The 24,646-nt window shown below is 38.6% G+C and overlaps 2 protein-coding genes across 7 annotated transcripts in view; one reads left to right on the top strand and one right to left on the bottom strand.

Moving 5' to 3' along the window:
* LOC107711629 (leucine zipper protein 1-like) overlaps positions 1 to 5,005 on the top strand; it is a 54,628-nt gene extending 49,623 nt beyond the window's left edge. For 2 of the 3 annotated variants that reach the window (XM_016516632.1, XM_016516640.1), the window contains 2 exons: positions 1,227 to 1,413; positions 1,630 to 5,005. In XM_016516632.1, coding sequence (XP_016372118.1) covers positions 1,227 to 1,385 — 159 coding nt within the window. In that variant the 3' untranslated portion in view covers positions 1,386 to 1,413; positions 1,630 to 5,005. Of the gene's footprint in view, positions 1 to 1,226; positions 1,414 to 1,570 lie in introns of all 3 variants that reach the window. The other variant, XM_016516648.1, reaches the window with a different exon arrangement.
* A 4,155-nt stretch (positions 5,006 to 9,160) lies between these two features.
* The window catches only part of kdm1a (lysine (K)-specific demethylase 1a), a 17,940-nt gene continuing 2,454 nt past the window's right edge, over positions 9,161 to 24,646 (bottom strand). The window contains exons 3-21 of one of the 4 annotated variants that reach the window (XM_016516595.1): positions 20,687 to 20,867; positions 20,401 to 20,534; positions 19,558 to 19,636; positions 19,331 to 19,423; positions 18,977 to 19,083; positions 18,795 to 18,876; positions 18,575 to 18,669; positions 17,958 to 17,975; positions 17,519 to 17,661; positions 17,318 to 17,408; positions 17,102 to 17,236; positions 13,166 to 13,239; positions 12,943 to 13,054; positions 12,605 to 12,737; positions 12,336 to 12,523; positions 11,175 to 11,289; positions 10,678 to 10,805; positions 10,314 to 10,460; positions 9,161 to 10,227 (exon numbers count right to left, since the gene is read on the bottom strand). In XM_016516595.1, the coding sequence (XP_016372081.1) occupies positions 10,039 to 10,227; positions 10,314 to 10,460; positions 10,678 to 10,805; positions 11,175 to 11,289; positions 12,336 to 12,523; positions 12,605 to 12,737; positions 12,943 to 13,054; positions 13,166 to 13,239; positions 17,102 to 17,236; positions 17,318 to 17,408; positions 17,519 to 17,661; positions 17,958 to 17,975; positions 18,575 to 18,669; positions 18,795 to 18,876; positions 18,977 to 19,083; positions 19,331 to 19,423; positions 19,558 to 19,636; positions 20,401 to 20,534; positions 20,687 to 20,867 (2,244 nt within the window). In that variant the 3' untranslated portion in view covers positions 9,161 to 10,038. The remainder of the gene's footprint in view (positions 10,228 to 10,313; positions 10,461 to 10,677; positions 10,806 to 11,174; positions 11,290 to 12,335; positions 12,524 to 12,604; positions 12,738 to 12,942; positions 13,055 to 13,165; positions 13,240 to 17,101; positions 17,237 to 17,317; positions 17,409 to 17,518; positions 17,662 to 17,957; positions 17,976 to 18,574; positions 18,670 to 18,794; positions 18,877 to 18,976; positions 19,084 to 19,330; positions 19,424 to 19,557; positions 19,637 to 20,400; positions 20,535 to 20,686; positions 20,868 to 24,646) is intronic. The other 3 variants (XM_016516606.1, XM_016516600.1, XM_016516613.1) reach the window with 3 other exon arrangements.

The raw sequence follows: 24,646 nt of genomic DNA, 5'->3' as shown, positions 1-24,646 counted from the left end.
GATCAGAATTTAATGTTCAGGCAATTCATGTGATTGTGACAGGTAGAGGTCTGCGCAGGACTATTTTTCTTTAGTCCCGCTCCCACAAGGTTATATTCTGCACCCACCCGCTGCAGCTATATATTCACTCTTTGTTCACCCTCTGTCCGCTTAGAATAATTTTCTTCCCGACCCGACCGTTCCCGCTAAATTTAGATCTCGTTTCCAGAATCTCACATTTAAATTTCCGCTACTGAAAGAGAGAGAGATAGGCTGACAAATAAAAGTACAAATAAAAGTGTAGTCTGGACAAAATTGTATGTTATTTTATTCGTCTTGTCAAGAGTCTTGAATTTATTGACTTTGACTTGAATTTATATGAATTATTTTAAGACACAAAATTTGTTTAATATTTTATGCAACACAGTAGGAAAAAAGTGTCAGAGAAAATAAAAATGTACAAAATTTTATTTCTTATTTTTATTCGTCTTGTCAGGATACAATTAGTTTAACATTTACATCACAATAGAAAAATGTGTCGCAGAGAGAAAAAATAAATAGGTTGTACAAAAATAGCCTAATAGCTATTTTTATTCGTCTTGTCAAAATAATGAATTCGTTTGACATTTTTCTGTTAACACGATAGGAAAAGTGTTGCAGAGAAAAATATATAAATACGGCATCTGTCATTTAAAATTATAGGCTAAGCAAAATATAAACAAAACCGGGTTGAACGTCCTTCAAGGACAGCGCATCCACACTTTGCTCCATCCTTATTCTGCTCTGTCATTCATCAGCAACTGACTGTTCTGTCTGAGGGCCGTATATTTAGGCTACCACTGGTACAGCCTGCTCTGAGCATCGTTATGCACATGCTGCACACAGACCCCGCAAATAAAACGTGTGGCGCAGAAAGCATGCATGCAGCGCGTGCATAACAGTCCGAGTGCAGGCTGTACCGGTGGTCAATAAGAATAAAGCGCAGATATGCTGTTCTGAATGGATGTCGGGAACGGGATATTGTTAGACCGCCCGCTCCTGTTCAAATTACACCAGACTTACCAACCGCTACCGCGTTTTATTCGGGAATTTAATCACGTGGCACAAAAAATCTGGTCGGGGGAATGCAGACCTCTAGTGACAGGCCTATGACCCTTCAGAGCATGACAGAATTTGGTGGATAAATAAATCAGTTGAAATCATTAGTATACTTTATCACATTTGTTGTATGTTTGTTCTCCTCCTAGTCTGCAGATGATCGAGAAACCGCTCCGTCCTCATGGCAAAGGCAGCCTGCGGGTGATGTGGACCTGTACGATAGGTCTGCGAGTCGTGGAGCATGGTCTAGCAGGAACCGCACAGCTGATGGAAGCCGGTCATGGTCAAATCGCCACCTGGACAATTGACCCAGATTACCCACATTTCTAACTAGAGGTACATGTATTTCTTATAACCTTATTCAGCTAAGCTTATCTAAAGCTAGATCCCATAGAGGATTCTGGGTTATACTTAATTAAAGCAAGCTAGAAGCTAATTGCACACATTAATGACTCTTAACCTAAAGTATCCTCATGTGTTTTTATTGCCTCAGTTCTTACATCTCAAAGCGGCTCTTGCGCACAAGGAATGAAGCTCTTCTCCTCTTTTCAGTTTCATCATATCTTTAAAGACCCATCAGATGATCAGATTTCCAGGCAGTGACCCCCGGGAACATCCTCGTCGTACTTTTACATCAACCACACCTGTATGAATTCACCATCTTCCAGCTGTCGCTTTGGGAACAGAAGTCACATATTCCTACAGCGATGAATCCTCTTCTGCTTCTCGTAGTTCATTAAAGTCGTCAGATGTGACAAGGGAGAGGCTCAGACATGTGACTGTCTTGCTGTTGGGAGGATGTGAAGGGGGCTTTGGGTCATTTATCAGCAGTAGTTTGACAATCTCACTTTTATTTTTCTGGATGGTGTTTAATTCAGGAATTCATTGGGATTATTGCACACAGCTAAAATTAATAGATTATCCAGGTGTTCACAAGTAGAGCCAGTAGTCAACCACATCCTAAGAGTACATGCTAAGTCTTCAGTATGCATTCATGTAATTAAGCCCAGTTTTTCACCCTTAAAGCTCCTGGTGTCCAAGTTTATTTGATCTCATTTGTAATCTGATCATGTTCATTGAACTGTATACTGTTACTAGTTTGTTTAATTCCTTCATCTTCTCTTTAACTGGATTTGATGGTTGCACAACCAGTATAGCGAATGCACAGGACCACCAACACTAAAAAGCTGGGAAACGCATCTGCATGTTGACCCTTCCACGTCTCGGTAGCTCTGAAGGGATGTTGGCTTTGGATTCCAAACCAGCTGGAGAAGAATCCAATCATCTAGAGCTCATCTCGATGTGACCTCGTCCATCTGGGTAGCTAACCGGGATTATCCCAAATGCTGGACATTTATGGAGGATTTTAAGAGCGGACTCCTCACAGCCGCTTTGTAACTCTATTCGCAAACTTTGCACAGAAAGACACTGATCCGAACTCTCAGTGTGTCACAGGAAACCAGTGTTAGGGATTCTGCTGGTCCGAGTCAGTCCCTAGATGGGTCGTGTTTTCAGTTATTTCAGCCATAGAGCTTGTTGAGCCTTGAGGGTGGCTAGCATGACACCACAGAGGATCCAGAATGCTTAAGTTAGGAATGCTTGTGCCTGGATAAACGGCCTCACCATCGAAAGCATCGGAATGCCCATCACTTTGTCCTCATGCGGTTAGTACTTGTTGAAATATTGAATAGAGCTGCTGCAGTTGAAATGTCTTGTACTGTTTCTATTAGGTTTTTAAACTTCAGTGCCGCCAAGGATTCATTTTCTCATTCAGGCTCAGATTCCTCTTGTCCTTAAACACTACGCTGAAGTGTCTGTATGTATTAATATCTCTCTTATCCAAGTCTGTGTCTCGATTGAACCCGACGATGACGACGGCCCACCAGATGATCTCAGTCTCCAATGTCACTGGAATGTGGGATGTTTTATTTTTCTGTTTGTTTTAATCTAATGCTGTACATATAATGTTCTGGGAGTTGATGTTCAGGTGGGCAGTTTGCTTTCTTTGCAGCATCTTACTTCGTTATTACAGCTTTAAAAAGATCCATGCCTCACCATCACGGTCAGTTTTGCTTCGTTCTGGTTTCATGTGCTTCTGTGTCCTGTAAAGTCATTCATCCCTCTGCTTGGGCTGGGTGGAGTCTTTGAAACACAAGTGGAAATTTCTTTTTGTCTATTGATTTATCCATTTAAGTCATTCTAATGAATTTGTAATTGCACTTAAATCATCATTAAAACAGACTTATAAAGTAAAAAAAACAGACTAGATCCTTCTGAAAATAAGTCATTTCTGATGTATAAATAATGTTTTCACAGCTTTGGTTTGGATTATACCTCAGAAATGGAGACACTACACAATTGTTGTGGCTTAACAGCAAAAAATGTAACGTGTAATGAATAATATAATGATTTTACCACCCAACTTAAAACTTAATTTTCTACACCAAGCTGCCCATACAGCATTTATAGTATATATAATATTATATTTTAAATTCATTTCTGAAAATAACTCATTTGACTTCGTCCAGTGGTTTGGCTTTGTACTTCACACATTTTGTTTTCTGTTTTGTTCTGCACAGCAAAACCAAAATGGTGTCTTTCCAAATGCATTCCCCAGACTTCACCTCTACTTCCTGTTCAGGGGTCTTGGGCTGAAGCGAACATGCTGGTTCCTGTATCTCGTGCCCTTGCTTTCCCAGAATACCTTAGTGCTCTGGGCTGCTGTAATCCAAGCTGCCGATCCCTAAAGCCATTTTATTAGCTGGCTAAAGCAGTGGCAGCAGACCTGATATACGACCTCGGGGTTGCTTGCAGGTCGGAGGTTAGTGCTGCATTTGATGGGCTAACTTCTGAGGGAGGAAGTGAGACAAGCTGGCAGCAAAAAAAGCAAAAGAGGAAGCGGAGAAGGTGAACGGCCAGCTCGCTGGGATGGTGTCCATGTGTGGTACCAAGAAGAACCAGGAGGGTCACCCTGGATTCTGTGGAGTTTTAGCCGTTTCTCAACTTCCACAAATAGTTTTAGGCATTATGAATTGTAAATCCTTCTATAATAAATTTGTGCCCGCTCAAAGCTTGCAAACATGATCCTAAAACTGCAGCATGACCCAAATCGATGTGATGATGTAGTGCGAGTCTGTACCAGCAGAAAATACCAGCAGACTCTTCCAGGCAAATGTGCAGCAGCTGTCGGAAACCGTCGTTTTTATGTGCTCACAAGACAGTCCAAAGTTTCTGAAAGAGGTCTTTTTAAAGAGGCCGACTGAAACCGCAATTCTCAAGGAATTCTTCCTCATTTCTCCACCACATTTACTAATGTGTCAGTGTGCTGTTCGCCCTCAGAAGTCATCGAACACATGTCTCTGATTTTCATTCCTCCACTTCTGTCTAGCTCTCTGTGGAAATAATGGCTGTGAGATTCGATTACACGTCTCAGCACGGATCAGTGGTTATATAGTTTCACATATTGTTCGTTTAAAAACTAAATCATGAAAATATGTCTTCCTACATCAAGGTTTTCCCATCTACATCTCTTTTGTGTACATTTAGGAGGTCAAACAACCTAGCTATGACACAAGTCAGTAATCATTACCATGTTTAACTTCTGACAGTTGGTGATGACTCAGAATGGTTTTTAATCATTTTTAGTGACAATTTTCTAAGTCTTATTGAGGAAAGTAGTTGTAATTATTTTCTAAATGTCATTTATAAGCAATAAAGTAATATTGAATGTACAGAAGAGAAATTTTGAAAGCTGTGTTATACCCGCATTGTGAGCCGGCATTGGACCCGAAAGGTCAAAAATAGGTCACAGTGTCATGAAAAATCACTCCAGAATTGCACTTAACCAGCACTTAACTTAAATGACTCTTTTAACCTTTTCCTTAACATTTATGGATTTCCTTTTCTAATATGCCTGATTCCCCCCTCCCCCCACCTCTTTTTTTGTTGTTGTATCACTTCCCCCTAATTAAGTGAATGTACAGCCATCAAAGATGTGTATATATGTACACGTATATATGTATGTGTGTTTGTGCACTGGCCAAAATGACAGAATAAGTTCACCTGCAGCAACTGTGAGACAGATCTTGTATTTTTGGAGGGGTTGAGAAATGGACTGTCCACATTATTTGTATAGACAGCAAAGTGTTTTAATTTGTGTCGTTATTCTTTTTTTTTCTGTAAGGCCGAGTGCTCTGTATTGTCTGTTTGAGTTGACACGTAATGTGCCAAAAATCATTCCAAGATATTTTTGTAGTTTACAAGGAAATGAACAGCTTAAGCATTATTGAAATTAAAAGGGTAAATATTTCTGTTGTCAAGCTTTTCCTTTATCTGCTTTTTTCCAAACTACAATCGGATAGGTTTTATTTAAAAGTATTTTGTTATTTTGTAAAGTAGGCCATTTTTAAGATATGTTAAGTTTTTCCCCCCTTTTTTTGTTGTTTATTGTGTAGATGTGTACCTTATTGGGCTCCTGGAGAGTGTTTTTTGGATTATTAATTTCAGTGTTATGTTTTATTCATAATCTGTATGAACTATTAAAGTTAGCAGACTCAGTTAAATGTATTAATTCACCAGCTTTTCAAACTTTTTGTTCTTTCATTCTAAGGGAAGTGTTTGGGTAAGTAAGATGAACCTGTTGAGCCAGGGTCTCAGTATGGTTCAGTTCTGTACTGTTCTCATTTTTTATTAACCGCTCAGACTGTGGGTTTCCCTTCTGTTCATTCAGGGTTCATTCGTCTCCTGTGCCGTATTAAAAGCGCTGCCAAAGACAGATTTCAGGCCTTAAACACACAGGCAAACATGCTGTAACACACAGTCACTGAATTAAAGTTCACTGATATTTGCTTACACTGTCTCTCAAAGACACTGCACATATACTGTAACTACAGGCCTGCATAGTTAAAGAAGGGAGACAGAAGTTGAGAGCGTCTTTGTGGTGTTTCTCTCTCTGATCAAGCAGATGTTGGTATAGCGTGAACCTGCGGTGAGGACACAGGTGAACATGCTCATTGTATTCAGCCTCTCAGTGTCACCAATAGCACACTCTTACACCTTTGTACCGTAATATTTGCATGTTTCAGCTTAACATGTTTCAGCATTGTGCATGGAGCTAGACATCTCTTTAGGCTGAACTGCAGCCTATATGTATTCCAGCTAATATAATAAAAGCGACTTGTTCGTAACAGGTTTGGTTTTGTTTTTATCGAGTGGATAACTAAATTGTCTTTTTTTTTTCTTTTTCTTGAATAATCTGCCAGCAGATGGTTACTAGACATGACTGATGGACTGAACATACATCCAAGAAGCTCTGCCGTCATTTATTTGTGATAGTGTAATAAAAACACAAACCATAGGAATTTTCAGTATTTTTGACTGTGACACCCCTTTGGTTTCAACTGGCAGAACACATTATTTGTGTAATGCCAGATAGATCAATCTAAATAAAACTTCAGTTAGAATAAGCAACACTCATGACAGTAAATTTTAGGCGTATGGGTTTTCCAATGTTTTTTGTTATTTTGACGCTTAAGAGCCCCCATCCTGATTCACTTACATTTTACAGGGGGAGGGGGAGGGGGTCATTTACACCACAAACGGTAAGTAAATGACCAGTTAATAAAGAATAACCAATTAATTACTAATCACAACAGTAACGTCTAGGTAGGTAGATGTCACCTACCTAAAGAGGTAGGTGACATCATTGCATCATACACTTATACTAAATAGAATGTTATCATCCGTTGGTGTGGACACCAATATAGTTTTCACGTTTTCCCCATGCAGTTTGGAACAACACAAGGGTGAGTAAATGACTTGCGAACTGTTCCTTTAAGGCATCAGTACATAGTAAACGTATGGTCTGCATTTTATGGCTTGGTACTAATAAGCAATATTGACGGCGAGTTCATAAAATAACAGACTATTTAGATGGAAAGACACCACAAATCAATATAGATATGACATGGTGCTGTAAAGAACGTTAAAACCAGACTTAGAGAGTTCACTCAGCATCAGAATTCACTATTGTTTGTCCAAATCATTGAAACGGCTTTAATCCTGTTCTGAGACTAAGAATCATCAGCCTAACGGGACAGTTTTTTTTGAAAGACATTCAAAATGGATTAGAAAAGTCTAGACAGTGAAGTCAGTCTTGTTCCAGCGTTGAACATTCATCAGCATTAACGAAGAAGAGTTTTAAAAGCATTTTAATGGAGCGTTAGCATGAAACTGACTAGGTGATTTAAAACTGAAACGTTATACGGCCTATCTGTGTGTGGAGGTGTTGTATGAGTGTCTGTGCGTACATATGAGTGTTTTAGTCCATATGAAGTATATTTCTGCACTCTGGGCTGCAGGGTGTGTGTGTGTGTGTGTGTGTGTTGGGGGGGGGTTCTGTGTTGAAGGGCACATTGTGAAGTTGTTGTAGTGTGTGGGTGATTAAGAGTAACATCTGGATGAGTCAGGTTTGAGTTCTGACACGCTCATGTACCCATTACTGCAAAGCCCGTGCATCAAAAAACACACTCAAAAAGAGACCTACTCAAGAGTCTAACGCAATGAAATATTCGCCAGAAGGCATCCAGGTGTCTTTGAGAATATTACAGAACGTCAAAAGGTGTTAAAATACAAGTTGAATTGTCAAGGAGATAAAATCAATTTTAATATTATGCAATCAGATTATGGAGTCTGTCCTGACAGGGTGCAGCTCGCGCATCATTTCCTGCTAACGTTGTGGCTCTAGGAAAGTCAATAAATCTAGAGGAACTGGTCTTGGAAGTTGTATGCAGTTAACAGTTCAACATAAAAGCATCCACAAAATACCATAATATCTAATAGACGTGATTTGATGGCGATTCGGCTTTGCGGTCAATGAACCGAATGTACTCACATTATCAAAACCACTGGACAACTGCAGTATTATGAATTAAAGTATGGTTGTGGCATTGTGGTGCAGGCTGCTCAAGGCTCTAATCATGAACCAAACTGCTGGGGCCAATATCAGCTAAGGTCCCTCAGACTCCCACAATGCAGTGCAGCTGCCAGGACCCACACCACACAAACTGGGCCTGTGGCCAGAGGCCTGGAGAGGTTATGGCAAGAACAGAGAGCGGGAGAGAGTGGCCAAGAAAGCCTCTGGGCAGCATGACATGGGAAGAGACTGGATAAACTAAGAATAAAAAAGCAAAGCAGACAAAAATGGGAAGGAAATGGCCACAACCAAAAGAAGAGAAAAAGAGACCATGAAAAGAGGCTAAAGAAACAGGTTAAGAGAATGCCTGACCAAAATAACAAAAACAAAAACAAACAAACAAAAAAAACCTGCAGTTCACTCTGGACACATAATTGCATATAAAAACAGCAAAACACAAAGTTGGTCACATGGTCAACATGGCAAATCTGCATGACCAATTCAACCCATTACAAAATCTGCTTGGGAACATCTTTTCCAGACGGTGTGGATTCCTACAGAAATTACTCTATTTCACCCACAAAAAAAAAATCATCAAACAATGTTAAGTAGAATGCACCTCAAGGAATAAAAAGGAATGCATGGTCGGGATGCTTTTTTTATTTATTTCTTAATGTTGCGATGCAATGAAAGTAGCAAAAGGTCATTTGTTGCATATTGTGACATACATCCTAGGGAAATGGATTATCAAATTGTGGGCTGGGTGCTTGCTTCTATTTATTGTTGATTGGATGCAGGCAGGTCTAAATGCATACCTGAGGTAGAATTTAAGAAAGGATCGTGGTTTAAGCAGACTAAATGATTGGAGTTGTCCAGCATATGACAGCAGAGAGAAGGCGGTCATTTCACTGGAAGATCGAGTTATGACATTTTGATAAAAAATTGTAAAACCTGAAGCATGCATAGATGAATGGTTCACAACAAGATTAGGAACATGCATTTAGAACTTCTATTATATGGCAACTATAACTTGACTTACGGCAGCACTCGTGAGAGACAGTAATGGTAGAACACAAACGCGTTTTGTATGAAACAGACCTAAGCAGGTAAACTTGAGGGGTTGTTCACACAAACAATGTGAGAAATAGCACTGATGAATGGAAAAGAACAGGAGGTTCTCAACGTGTTTTAATGAAGAATGTGAAAATGTACATACATTTATCCACAAAGAACCATGAACTACCAGAAAGCTGGGGGTATGAAGCAGACTTCATATTTATTTTTACTACAAAAAAAAAACAAAAAACACAAATATAAAAAAGATTGCAATGACCATAATTAAACAAATAATAAAACTTAAAACCATGAGCTGCTCAAGAAAGATACAAAGCTATAACTTATATTCTATTTTAACAGAAACAGACCTATTAGCAACACAATGTGCATTCCAGCTAATAAGCAATTTTTCCTAACAAAAACATCCAAGCTACATAGAAAAGTCATGACATTTGCTTTTGATTTTCTTTGTTCTTTTTTGTTATTATGAAAAAATAAAAAGCAATGGGTTGGGTAGGCAGTTGGATTTCAACTAATGCATCCATATCCATCTATCTGGTTTTTACAATTGAAATTTTAATGCTCTGCCTTGAAACATTTGATACTTTGTGATCAAAGACTTTGCATGAGTTGCGTTACGTGTGAATAACAGTCCCTTGTCCTGTGCCTCTGCAGGGAACAAACCATTCCAGGTAAATTCTTCTGGAACCATCCACCTGTCCTTTTAGATGACTTAGTAAAGCTGCTGCAGCAGAAGGTAAATGAGTGAAGGGTTGTTTTAAATCTCCAGCTCCCAGATTAGTGAATGATTTCCCTAAAGGCATGTTCTTACATGCAGACAAACTCTCCCATAAACACACACATTCCCAGTCTAAGGAGTCACCCGGTGTCCTTACGTGACCCGCCCGCTCTTTATCTAACAAGACATTCTTTCACTGAAAATCCCCAACTCACATTCTCTCTCTGTGCACATCATGTGTGGGTTTAGATGTTTATTGGATGCTGGGGGAGGGCTGTGGGTTTGGATTGGCAGTGGCTTGGCGTGGCATAGTGTACATGGCTCCCAGGAACTGATCAGCGATCCTTCCTGCCTCCCTCAGCCCACTCAGCAAAGCGCCGTGGACCGTTGCGGGATAGTTTCTGATTGTGTGTTCACCCGCGAAGAACAGACGTGGAACAGGCTGCAAAACACACACAATCAGCATAACGTCTGCTTCTGGTGACACAAGCATCTTAAAGGAAATGAGCAATAAGCTATGACACTCACCTGTGAGGCTCCAGGTATGGCAGGACCAGGTGTGATGGGCTGGGCCATGAGATCATAGTCATTACCAGATGAACCGGCTGCTACATACGAGTAAGACCCACGAGCCCAAGGGTCGGCACGCCAGCGACTCACCACCGTCTCCTTTGGCTGCCATGACGACAGAAACAGAACACAGTCAGTTTGTTGCCATTGGAGCAGAGTCAGACGCTTCATACCACGGGAATGAGCCCCAGAGTCTCACTGTGTGATATTTCACAGATTTCATTAGATTTAAGTTGACGTTTCCTCTCTATTCATACAAGCTTTTGTTGCACAGTGCGGAACTACAAATTAAATAAGCTACTCTTAGCACATCCGAGCTCACCTGAGGTACTGCACTGCTTCCAAAGATGCCCTTGAGGATTGCCAGACAACGGCCAACGATGACATCATCACTGATATTCTCCATAATGCCTGCAGCCTCTCCCGCCATCAGAGCCAGCAGTATGGGAGCTGAGAAGACACAAAAGGTCAGATTCAAAGTGAGCTCTGAATGACATAATTATGCAACTATAATTATCAGAGAGAATTTTTCAACCAATATATTTATTACTGATATATGGTCAGTATTGGAAACTTCATTTTTTTTTTTTTTTTTTTTTTTTAACCACCATCACTTAGAGCTTAAATACACAAATAGTTAAATAGCATGGTAAGATGTAGTCTTCAGCAGATCTCAAAATGAATATCTGTTGTGATCATTAAATTTACTTGTTGCATTTTTTTTCATTTCATACCTTATCGTTCATAACGTCAAAATAATTAACAACTTAATAGCCAGATGTTTAATATTGAAGCATCCCTAAACTGAAGGATGATTACCTTTGTAGAGATTCCAGAAGAGAAACAGTTCCCCTCGACTGGCCGTAGTACTTCCCACATGTCCAAAGAGGTTAACACTGGGGTCCCAGAATACTCTATCAAAACACAACACAACCTAGAACAAGGACAACAAAGATTAGGACAGAATGGGCCTTTTTAAGTGCAGCTGACTGACTTTCTTCTGTGGAACAGATTTTTGGACAAATTTCGCTTTTTTTTTTTTTCCCCATACAATGGAAGTCAATGGGCACCAAAATGGTTTGGTTACCAACAGTCTTTAAAATATCTTCTGTGTTCCAAAGAAAGAAAGTCATGCAGGTTTGAAATAGCATGAGGGTGAGTAAAGTGACAATTTTTGGATAAACTGACCCTTTAATTAAACCCCATTAAAACACTAGCAGTCCAATGCTGCATCAACATAACTCAAAAGTATTCAAGTCCACTTATGAGCCTCTATAAATTACACCACCATCATAATGCAATTTTTTTGATCACATGCACATATTTTAGCAGATGCTTACGAAGCAAAACAACTTACAATACAGTGCACAATGCCAAAAAGAAACCAAAAGCTATTACACCTAGAGATTATTTTTGTCACTAAAATGATACAAAATAATACAAATAAAGCACATGCAGTCACGCAAAAAAAACAAAAAAAAGTAGCTGATGCTTGCTTTCAATGGAGTCAATGAAAATGCATTTCCATGAACATTTCTGACATCCTGCGGTGTATGCAGACAGCTGTTTCTGATATAGCAGCACTGTGAATGAATCCGGTACCACACTGTGCCCTCTTGTGACAAAAAACGAGAAATGGAGCGGGACAATTGCATAATACTGCAGTATTTTTCTGCTGCAGCTGAACTAGGAGAGGAAGTGAGGGGAGAGAGAGGAGTGCAGAGGAGGAGGATGATGACGCATCCTGGACACTCAATATGTGTAGGGATAACTTCGTTAAGGACTCATTGCATACACACCTATATTTATCATATTAAATATGATTTGTCCTAACCCGCCCAACCTAAGATTCACTCTTTATTAGCCAAAGTGGATTAGTTTGATATATACACATAAAATGTCCCATGCTGATACAGACCAGCATTGTCATTACATTAACACCCTCCTGTCTGCAAAGGAATAAACAGAATTTATTCACACCTTGTTGAGGTTCCCAAAGCCCATTCTCTGAATGGCAGCCGTCTTCCATTCTGGCAGGGGAGGCACAAACTGCACGGCTGGCGGCTGCTGCTTCAGCACTCCCAAAGGAAGAGTACATAACACGGCGTCACATTTATAAATGAACGTCTGGGTAGTGGAGCGGGTATTCACCGCAATCACCTCACAACCTGAGATAGTGAGGAAATGATGGTCATAAATGTACATACACAAACACACCAAACCAGCAGGAGCTGGACTGACTGACTCACCAGATGATGTGTATCGGACCTGTCTCACTGCAGTGTTGAGTTTGATATCCAAACCCTCTGCAAGTGCCACTGGGACGCATGAGTATCCGTTCCGCACCGTTAGGTGACTGCCCGTGAACTCAAAATCATCGTCCTACTCAAACACAGAAAGAAAAGAAACAGGCTGCAGAAGCAAGCTTAGTTTTTTTTCAATTCGGACTTCTTACATTTATGCATTTGACTGGGAATCGAACTGGGAATGACATTTCCATAGTGAGCACCATTCTCTACAAGTTGAGTTACACAAACACTATTCAGACATGAAAGGTGGTTTGCGAAACAAAGTGTCCGTGCAGTACCTGATCCCAGTGTTTGAGCGAGAGTGTTGAAAGAGGTGTAGCATTGGCAAACTCAAGGTTTGCAAAGTGCCAGTCAAGAATCTGTCGGTCTCTCGAAGACAGATAAACATCACTGAAAAAGAGATCCAGGATGACATGACTTGGACTCCATTTGGAAGGACAGACAAATATGTTAATGTGACCTCAGTGGGTCTGATTACTTGCATGGGTTGTATATGATTACCTGGGTGGGTTGGCCTCCAGCTCTTGCAGTCTCTCCTCTAATTTTACCTGCATCTCCACCAGTTCATCATACTCCTGTAGCACAAGGACAGGATCAGAAATCAGCACACACGTAGGTTTTTAAATGAAAGATGGTAATACCAGTATCTAGAGAGCACAGTGGTCAATGGCTGACACAATACAGATAATCATAATGCATTTAAAAGATAGCATATGTGACAATTAAATGCACGCTTTTTACACAGTTAAATTCACGAAAAGAAAGAAATTTACATTAGTCACAAAATTGGTTTGATCAGAAGTTTATTCTTAACAGTGAACATGAAAGAGTTCAAAATAAGACCTTCCTCTCTCCCCAGCACCTGAGTGTGAGGTTTTCGGATGTGTACACTCATTGCTGAACGGCTGAGATCAGCAGTGGTTTCATCCCAGAGGGCAGAGTCATCCCCCTCCAAGCAGGCCAGCCGTTCACCCATCTAACCAGCACAGGACTATTTAAAGAAAACCCTCCCCCTAAACCACATCACACAATTCTGAAATATCCTGCTATAGTTTCTCTGTGTCAATCTGTTACAATCTACAAGAATGTGTTTTTAGTCGCAAGAAATCCACAAGCACACTGGATAGTATTATTCTCCACAAGGTGAAAACACATTCACTAGTGTGCACTAGTTATTACAGGTATAGACACATTTCTGTTGCCATCATGACTTTTTACAGGCATATATATATACACACACTACTGTTCAAAAGTTTGGGGTGAGTAAGATTTTTTTTTAAAGAAATTAATACTTTTATTTAGCAAGGATGTATTAAAATTCATCAAAAGTGACAGTAAAGACATTTATAAAGTTACAATAAATGTATGTTTCAAATAAATGCTGTTCTTCTAAGCTTTAAATATTAAAGGGGTCATATGATGCTATTTTAAAGATCATTATTTTGTGTATTTGGTATAACAGAATATGTTGACATGCTTTAATGTTCAAAAAACACATTATTTTTCAAATACTGTACATTATTGTAGGTCCTCTATGCCCCGCCTCTCTCAAACACGTCGTTTTCAACAAAGCCCCCTCCTTTGACAAGCACAGTCTGCTCTGATTGGCCAGCTGACCCAGTGCATTGTGATTGGCCGAACACCACAAGTCGCGTCGGAAATGTAATGCCCCTTACCATAATCGGGAGCTTCAGCTTTCAAAGTACCAGAGTCCGACTGGATCCCCTGCCTTTTTTCTCTCTCTCTTCCCCATCACACAGCTGCTGTTGCAGCCATTACAATATTTTAGTTTTGGTTTTTAATGGCAAAGTGGTCATATTTCTTTTCGTTTCTTTATTAAGTTAATTTAGAAATATGTTTGGAACATTCTATGTTTGTTAAATTCAAGTTTTTGTTTTTTAAAGGAACGACCAAGCGGCCAGCGGCAGGAAGAGCGATGAGCATATGTTTGATCAATTTAGCCTTCTTCTCAATTCAACACTACTTGCCTAAAATAAAAGGCACTTTAACAAAGCACAAAGCTGCGATTATTGGGTGGCTTGCATGCTACAAATAATGAAAACGTTAAATATTATTTCCAAGCATTTATTCTGTAAATAAAACAGCTTGTGAAGCACGATCCACATAACGCTATTTACTTCATTTTTTTTTTTTTTTTGCATATAGGCCCGGTGCTGACTTGCTACGCCACTGATATAGGCCTACATTTTCTGTCCACATATCTTGAATTTTGGGAGCATTCTAAATGCATTTTATTAGACTAAATCATGCAGTGAAAGAACACACTCTAAATGAGCACAGTCAGTAAAAACGCGTAAAAATGAAATACGATGTAACATGAGCAGTTCTAAATTTAATACAGCAATCCAATCTTTTCATTTAATTTTCATTTTCACTAAGTTTCAAGTATTACAGTTTAATTGAAAAAACAAGAGGACACGGGAGACAACTGTACATAATCAATTGTACCGAAGCATTTTCTACTTGTTTACAATACTCTAATGGAATTAGTGGGCTAAAGTCAGTCACACCTCGACTTTCTTCCAAATAACGCACATTTCATTCATCATATTATAAATACAGGCCTATAGTTCCTGCACATTTTTGTTTTTCTGAATTGTGTGAAATGGCTAATAAAAATATGTAATAAAACACGATTATGTGGTCACCAAGGTGAATTGGTTTAGTCTTAGTAAACTGGTTTTGTAAAGTAAACTGGTGAATTGGTTTAGTCTTTAGTCTGTATATTTATTTAAGTTCTGATAACTTATACTGTCATATTTTGTGCAGAATTGTGTTCATTGTCTTTTGGCAATGTTGGAGGTGGAGATTGTGCAATAATTAATTGTAATTGCAATAGTTAAAAGGGTCATATGATGCGATTTCAATGTTTCCTTTCTCTTTGGAGTGTTACAAGCTCTTGGTGCATAAAGAAGATCTGTAAAGTTGCAAAGACTAAAGTCTCAAAACCAAAGAGATATTCTTTATAAAAGTTAAGAGTTAACCACACCTACCTAAAAAACTGTGTCTGAATAAATTTTGGTTTGACTGTATCTATTTGATAAATGAAGTTAACCAACTAACATTATACATACCCTTTTGGTTTCTGTACCCAATATTTAAAAAATTTACAAATGTAATAAAAATATAGGTATCGGCATCGGTATCGGCAAGTACCAAAAATAAAAGTATCGGTATCGGGCGAGTACTGGAAAAAGTGGTATCGGTGCATCCCTACTTGTAACACTCCAAAGAGAAAGGAAAACTTGAAATCGCATCATATGACCCCTTTAAGCAGCATAATGGTTTTCAACATTGATAATAAGAAATGTTTCTTGAGCACCAAATCAGCATATTAGAATGATTTCTGAAAGATCATGTGACACTGAAGACTACAGTAATAGCTGCAATGCAAAACAGTTATTTTAAATTGTAATAATATTTCACAATATTTCTGTTTTTACTGTTTTTGATCAAACAAGTGCAGCCTTGTTAAGCATAAGAGACGTCTTACAAAATTTTTTTTAAAAATCTAACAACCCCAAACTTTTGAACAGTAGTGTATATCATGGAAAACAGATTTTTTTTGGCCTCTTTGAAGACTAATAAGCCTACACATATTGATTTGAAAAAGGTAACATTTCCTTCTGAATTCGTTTTGATTGAGTATATGAAAAAGTGAATAACAGAGTTTTCATTTTTGCATATCTGAAAGCCAAGACTTAAGGCTACATCTAGACGAGAGTCGTGCACTAAAAGTATCTTAAAGTTTTAAAATGAAGTCAAACCCCAGTGTGAGCGAGCAGGCGTCGAAATTCAGGTTTCATAATGGTTTGAACACCTATAATGGGCTACAATTGAGAGTGATTATGTGAATTAACATGCTAAAATCTCACCAGTGAAGACCGTTTAAGATAGGAATTTAACTTTTGCTCTGTGGGTGCTAAAGAGAGTACGACAGTGTTAGACTGTGGTTTGGAAAAAGTACTAAAATAAGCCAACTGAAACAGCAGGCTGAAATGGTATTATGCTCCATTACCAAGCGCCGAAGTGTTTGGCATGGCTGGAAAACACTGCTGTGCCGTAAAAAGATATTAAGATTGAGCATGATGGATCCAGAGCGGTCGGCAGTCGCTAGCAGAGGACAACGAATGAGTTTGAACCTTAGTTTGATTAGACTTCGGCTTTAATTTGACAAAAGGGATAAGCTTTAAGGGACAGAAATATAATTTTCACGACCCCTGTTTACCAGTTTTTTGGCCACTGGAATGGGACTGGGAAATTAACCAAGCCAGAATCTTTTGCAACAAACTGAATGTGTCATTGACATGGTTTCCTATCAGAGTTTTTATTTGTGTAAGCATGCACAATGTATATATGGTTAGTGTGGGGTGAGGTCATGTGGATTCAGTCAATATGGGGAGTTTGGTCTACTACCTTGCAGAGTGCTGTGAGGTCTCTGTGTTTGCTCTTCACCAGGAACTCAGCTGTGATGTCTCTGGGTGGCTTTACCTCACTGGCCTCTTTATACTGCTGATGCAGCTCCTTCACTTTCTCCTTAGTAGCCACCATCTGAACAAGAGCAGGCACAATCAAATACATTTTGTGTGAGGAGTAAGCTGTAACTGAGGGAAGTGTACATGCATGTATTACCTTGTTCAGAAGGTCCTTAAGCTCCTCTTGAGTCTTCACAATCTTCTTCCAGTGTTCAATCTGCTCATCTTTCACATGTTTCTCCTGCAGCCTGAACATAGATGAGCAACATGTCAATGCCCTGCTATTATCTTTTTACTTCTGAGGCTTCATTTTCAACACTCAGAAACAAAATATGAAGCAAATAAAGAGCTCACTCACTGTATGACTACTTCCAGTGCTTGTCCCAGAGACACAGGTTTGTTGTTAAGAAAGTTGAAGTCGAGCTGGTGGCTGAGGTATGACGTTGCCTCTAACAGGCGATTGAACTCTTGCTCTACCATCTCATCCTTCTCTTTAGGGACCTACAGCAGAGTTACAACCATGCAACTTGATATTATGGATGATAATCTATCCACATATACATTGTCACAGTATTAATATGTAATGTGTATATGTACATAAATGTGTCATTTAACAGGTGTCCATTTCCATCAAGTTTTTGGGTAGCAAACTATACTGAACCGGAAGGTGTTCAGAAATCATAAACCTGTATTGAATATGCAGTTATCATTGGGTGTTGTTGAGTGTGTAAATAAATCCATTAATACAGTTCCTCTAATTACATATGTTGTATGATATTATAAACAGAAATACTTACACTTGTGCAGCGCTCTCCCTGTATAACCAGGGCAATCCATCAGTTTAAGAAATGAAAATGGAGTGAAAGCGAGTGAGATGGGAAGAGGACAACCTAAAAAAGGATTTGTGTCCTAAATGGAAAGTTTTTTTTTTTTTTTTTTTGTTTAAAAAAAAAAAAAAAAAAAGGAAGGATGGGATGGGATGTAGCAAAGAGAAAATGTTCGGGGGTTAAGAGGGGGCAGAGAGTGAGAGAGGGAAAAAGACCGTTAGATTGTTCTTTTCTCTAATTAGAGTCTGAGTGTTTGACTTTAAACATAGTAAGGATGCCAATCAGATGAGAATGGGAGGAGCACTGACTTTTCATATTTAAACATCATGTTAACTGGTCTGAAAAACAACTGCACTACAACATTGTAAACACACAATGAGGTCTCAGGGATGCCGTACAATATCATGAAGATCAAATTGTGACAGTGTTTACATTGAATCCCAATTTTAATACATTACTTCTACTTTTAATATATTACTTCATACTTATATGCTGATATTCTGATCATGTGTAGAAATATATGTATATTAGCGTATGAACCCTAATATGATGTGCGTCGTCTGTCTATATGTTTCAAGATCACTCACAGCTTGTCCATTGGCCTCATAGAGTGGACACTTCTGTTTGATTTTGGCCAGCTCCATGTTGACCTGTTTGCTGACTACGGCCATAGGGTTTCCACCTTAAAGACATGCACAACAGTTTCAAACTGTTGCAAAAGCTTTGAGATAGCTGCCTGAACATGTGACTCTCTTCCATGGTCAACAGTGCCACCTCCTGGAGAGAAGAGTATTTGCAATTTCTTACCCAGTCCAGTCACCACCATAGCACCCAGGTCAGCTACATAGTTCCCTTTCCTGAAAGTGGCCACTCGCCCTCCCACACGATCCTATCAAGAACAATCAAGGTTTGTAAAATACAAAAAAAAAAACTTGTCTCAGCTCTCAATGTAAAATACTGGATAGAGTATCAGAGCAGCATGTACTTACTCTTGCTTCCAGAATGGTCACATCCATCCCAAAACTCTGCAGCTGTTTTGCTGCTGCCAGCCCTGACACCCCACCTCCAATCACTATAACTTTTCCAGTTTTCTTTGCTACAAGAACATAAGAGAGTATAATTTGAACAACACTGGAGAACAGAGTGCTTTCTGCGTTGTGGTTTGTTACTCTGTCTGTCTTCGCATTATTACCATTTGTCTGTTTAAATGCCTGCTGCAAACAAGCTGTCATTGTACTCTACACCAGACAAATGAAATGTAATTGTGGACAAAGCCTTGTACTGTGGTCATCTTGTTTGTTTTGACATTAATATCACATTAATATCATTAAAGTCTGAATTACTTGGCAGAGGCTTTACTCTCTTGTAGACACCAAAGTTGATGAACCCATGTCTCTCCAGGTAGCTGTGTATCCGGTGCACTAGGACAGCATCACCTGCAGAGAAGAACCACCACGGACAAATTAAAAATATTCACATGAATATTTAAACAAATACAATTAAGTCTACACATTTAAAAAAAGTGTAAAAAATTTTGGAATCAGAGCAATGTCAGGTGATAAAGACTCACTGTTGTATGGAGCTTCTAGCTGCTGCACAGTTGCCTCAAAGGTCAGCTGGATTTTGGGGTTGTCCAACCATAGTTGAAGCTGAACATTCAAGAAAAGACATTTTCACAACTGACTGGAAAACACATGATTCTTGTTGATTCTGAAACATTTTTTTCAAAGTTGGATCAACTTTGAATACAATCTACCTTATTTAAAAGTTTGGGGTCAGTAAGACTGTTTATTGTTTCTGCAAGAAGTCTCTTATGCTCACCAAGGCTGCATTTATTTGATCAAAAATACAGTAAAAACAGACATTTTGTGAAATATTATTACAAAAGAACTGCTTTCTATTTTAATATGTTAAAATGTAATTCATTTCTGTGATATCAAAGCTGAATTTTCAGCAGTCATTACTCCAATCTTCTCTCTACTCTGTCACATTAGAAATCATTCTAATATGCAGATTTGTTGCTCAAGAAACATTATCAGGGTTTAAAAAAAGTTGTGCTTAATATTTTGAGAAAACCATGATACATTATACACTTTTTCCACCATCTTTAATGAATTGAAAGGTAAAAAAAAAAAACATTTACTTGAAATAGAAACTTACTTGAAACTTTTGTAACATTATAAATGCCTTTACTGTCACGTTTGATCAATTTAATGCATTCTTACTTAATAAAAATTTTAATAAAAAACTTACTGACCTCAAACTTTAGAACAATGTATTATTAGCCAATAAGACTGCTAGAAGAGTTTCTACCATAATAACAATTTGTCTATTTGGCTCCTGTTTATCTGCTTTAAAAAACTAAATTCAAATGCTTTAAATCACAAAATGAAGTCTCCAACTGCGAACTCACCGTTCGGTTCCGGATGTACAAGAACACTTTCTGAGTATGCTGTGGTCCACCAATAATGTCAGGGAAGCATGCAGCTTCCTGTGATGTCATACGGTCATGTGGGAGACGACTCTGGAAGGCGGCCCCCTCTACACCTAAGTTGTCACAACATACATTAACCCACAGTTATTAGTACCACCATTGTCTCCACTTCTATAAACATCTTTATTTTATCTGTCAAAACGACAAAGTATTTTGAAATATTTTAAAATTCTGTAAAAGGTGCAAAATTTTAGATTAGTCCAACCTCTGACTATACCTGACGGTTCCTCAGGTTCGCTGTCGTTCTCCTCCTCTATTGGTGGGGCTGGTGGAGGAATTACCTGTTTCCTTTCTTTTTCAGCTTTAGCGTTCCTCTCTTCCTCCGAATAATACTCATCCTCCGACAGATTAGCGAGACTCTCGTCCATCTCCCTGTACTCCACCTGCAGCAGGAGGCACAATAAAAGCTTCATTAAAACCTTGTTCTGCTTCACCTGGGGTGAAACATGACAATTATTCCCTACTTAGACAAAACATCACAACTGTTTTTTTTGTGTGTGTAGTAATGGTCCATCCAGGATTTTACGTTGGATTATTATTTTTTTTAAAGGTGACATATTATGCCCCTTTTTACAATATGTAATATAAGTCTCAGGGGTCCCCAGAATGTAACTGTTAAGTTTTAGCTCAAAATACCCCACAGATCATTTATTATATAATTTTGAAAATGCCTATTTTGAGTGGATGCAGAAACACGCTGTATTAGAGCATGTCTCTTTAAATGCAAATGAGCTGCTGCTCCCCGCCCCCTTTTCCAGAATAGAGCTGCGCCATTACAGCTCGTACCTGCTAAAAAAACATCTGTTTTGGTTCTGATTATCATGTTTATGGCGCTGAAATCATGCGTTTTAAACCATATTAGTTTAAACTTCTGATATACGGTTTTCTGAGTGCACACATCTGAAGCACACGGACAGAAAGTGGCCGTCACAGCATGTGAGTACTAAACTAAGTTCTCATTAACACACAAGTTTACATTAAAAACACACACGAGTAACAAAAACAGTCAGTTATGACTGTGAAGGTAAACAGCTATTAGAGCTGGTACACCGTTGTTGCTTGCAAAATCAAAATGACGGCATCGTGGGTGTAAATTTACAGATTAAGGGGTGGTAATATTATAATGAGATCCCTTTGCAACGTCACTAGGGGAGCGGGATCAGACGCACTCATTTTTTCAGACGCTTGCAGAAAAAAGCTTATCAAAACAAAGTTACTGAGTTAATCTTTCTCACGTTTCCTTGATTGGTAGATGCACCGAGGTCCTGATTATAGCACTTAAAACCTGGAAAAGTCAGATTTTCATGATATGTCACCTTTAAATTTAAAATTTATATATAGTATGTATTAGGGCTGGGTAAAAAATATTGATTTCTCGATTTTAATCGATTCACATTTTGATGAAATGATATCGATTCATAAATCCCAAGAATCAATTAGTCTAGCCTGTCAGATAATGAACGGAACATTGTAGCGTGCCTCCCATCCAATAAATTGCAATAAGCTTTGTGATTTGTTACTTTTGATATGAAAAAAAGTCTCAGATTTCAAATTGTCCATTTTATAACAATATTCAAATATTAAATGCCGTTTTGGCGCCGTTTAATGTGGAGTGACAGATCACTGTAGTGCCTCGGGTAGAAGCGGCAGCGCGAACTGATCGTCTCCTCTGCTTTAACACCAGCTACAGAACAAAATAAACATGAATGAACATCCGAAGGTATGTTAAAAGAGAGAGTACAACTTACCGAAATCCATATCCTGTCTCATGTAATAGCTCAATCAGTGTTTCAACCGCGGAAAGATGGTTGAAGCTTGCAAACAATGTCACATTTACCACAGAAGAACACATTTGACAATGAACTCATTAGTCAGCTAGAAAAATTTACTCTAGAGAGGAGCATTTTGTTAAATATATGCACCATATAACATATTCATTATAATGTTTTTTACTGTTCTTCAATACTTTTATTAGGGATGCACCGAAATGAAAATTCTTGGCCGAAGCCCAACAAAATGAAACACTAGGCAGAAAGCCGAAGGCCGAATACCGAACACGGTTTTTCAAATTTTTTCCCCCATGTAGGCCATTTTTTTTTCACCATTGCATAAATTAAATAGCCAAAATGTGCTTTTTACTGTTTTGTCCTGCTATTCAAATAAAAAATCAATTATAAAACAACAATTTAAAAATATTTACTTAACACCGAACATTTTTTTAATATTCTAGCAGGCATGATACCAACAAAGCACAATTTAACTTAAAATTAATAAGTTAGTAAAATCATATTTTTTGGCCATTTTTGAGACTTTGAGAATCAGGCATGTATTTTTTACTGTACAAATAAAGGCAGCCTTGCTGAGCAGAAGAAAATTATTTTAAAACATTACAATATATTACAGATTCCAATTTGAACACTATGTGTGAATGTTATAATAAATGTATTAATAGAGCTGTTGTAGGGTAATTATTATTATCATTATTATTGTCTTTTTTATTTTATTTTACAGAACAACAGTAAAATTACAATACTATAATTTATGAATGTTGATGGAGTTGTTGCTTTTTCTCGGCTTTTATTTTGGCAGAAACCAAATGGAAGATCTCAGTGCTTCTTTTTGTTGACAACAGCATGCAGATTTATAAAGGATTCTCATTATGAATTTGGGAAGATGTTTGTCGCACGTATCACATTGTCACATGCCTTTAAAAAATTCACAAAAATGTTACTGAGGAACTGACGAGTAACAAGTTCAGCGCAGATTTTTTGGACTTTGAACCCTGGCTAACAAGCAGATAGCGCCGCGAGCTTGTGCAGCGCTGTCAGAATACATGCAATTCGTGCGTGCATTAGAAAATATAACATTATGCAGTTTATTTACTAATCGTTTGAGGCCATTTCGCGATTTCAATCATCATACAGTAGCCTAACCACCAGCATCAGCCACCTCTTCTTCTCATCAGAGACATGTGATGCAGCACTAAACAGTCTCTCGCTGTCGGTTCTTTATGCTTATAATGATTTCTGCATCTTTCTCTGATAGTTTAAAATATTTTCACACTGCTGACATGTTTGCTGCATTAGTGCGAGCCTCTATTTGATCGCGTTAGTCATTGTTCGGTACTTCGGTACATATTATTCAGCCTTTTTCACTTATTCGGCCGAACACCGAAAGATTTTTTTGCTAATTTCAGCAGAATAATTTCAGTTGCCGAACATTCGGTGCTTCGCTAATTTTTATAATTTTGTTTGAATAAATCCATCAAGTTTCTGTGACAGCCACCATTTAAATGTTTCAAAAAATGAATTGGTGTAGAAATAGAATCATGTAATTTAAAGTTAAAGTTAGTATTATAACTTTAAAGGGTTAGTTCACCCAAAAATTTAAATTAGGCTGCGTTTTACTCACCCCCGAGGCATCCTAGGTGTATATGACTTTCTTCATTCAGACTTTTTGCTTCAGTCCAAAAGAAGTTAAATAAAAAGTGCCCATCCATAAAAAAAGTGTCTCACACAGCTCCAGGGGGTTAACAAAGGCCTCCTGTAGCGAATCGATGCATTTTTGTAAGAAAAATATCCATATCCAAAACGTAATAATCACTTTAATCTAGCTTGCACCAAAAGTTGCGCACGGAAGCAGCTCCGGGAGGATGACGTATGAGGTCAGCTTTGCGCATGCGCTGATGAGTCTCGTGAAAACCAACGTTTGTTTACAGGATCAAAGGAAGCAAAGGAACACCAGTTTTCTCTTGGTGATGGAGATTTACCGCTGATTACAGAACCGACTTTCTGACAAGATGCGCGTTAAATATCGCATGCGATTTATCGTGCAGCCCTATTCTTGACCATTGTTTTGTTTTGATCTCTCCGCTGCGTTTCCACGTGCGTTTCCACTTCTGAGCGGCGCATGCGCAAAGCTGACCTCATACGTCATCCGCCCGGAACTGCTTCCGTTTACAACAGTGAGCGCAAGCCAGATTCAAGTGATTATTACGTTTTGAATATGGGTATTTTTCTTACAAAAACGCATCGAATCGCTTCAGGAGGCCTTTGTTCACCCCCCGGAGCCATGTGAGACACTTTTTTTATGGATGGGCGCTTTTTATTTAACTTCTTTTGGACTGAAGCAATGCAACACCCGCTGACTGCAATGATAGAGCTTG

Source organism: Sinocyclocheilus rhinocerous, unplaced genomic scaffold, assembly GCF_001515625.1.
Source record: "Sinocyclocheilus rhinocerous isolate Xijiao unplaced genomic scaffold, SAMN03320098_v1.1 scaffold2117, whole genome shotgun sequence".
Classification (NCBI taxonomy): domain Eukaryota; kingdom Metazoa; phylum Chordata; class Actinopteri; order Cypriniformes; family Cyprinidae; genus Sinocyclocheilus; species Sinocyclocheilus rhinocerous.
The sequence above is the reverse complement of the archived record's forward strand: the minus strand, read 5'-3'. Positions and strand labels throughout refer to the sequence as shown.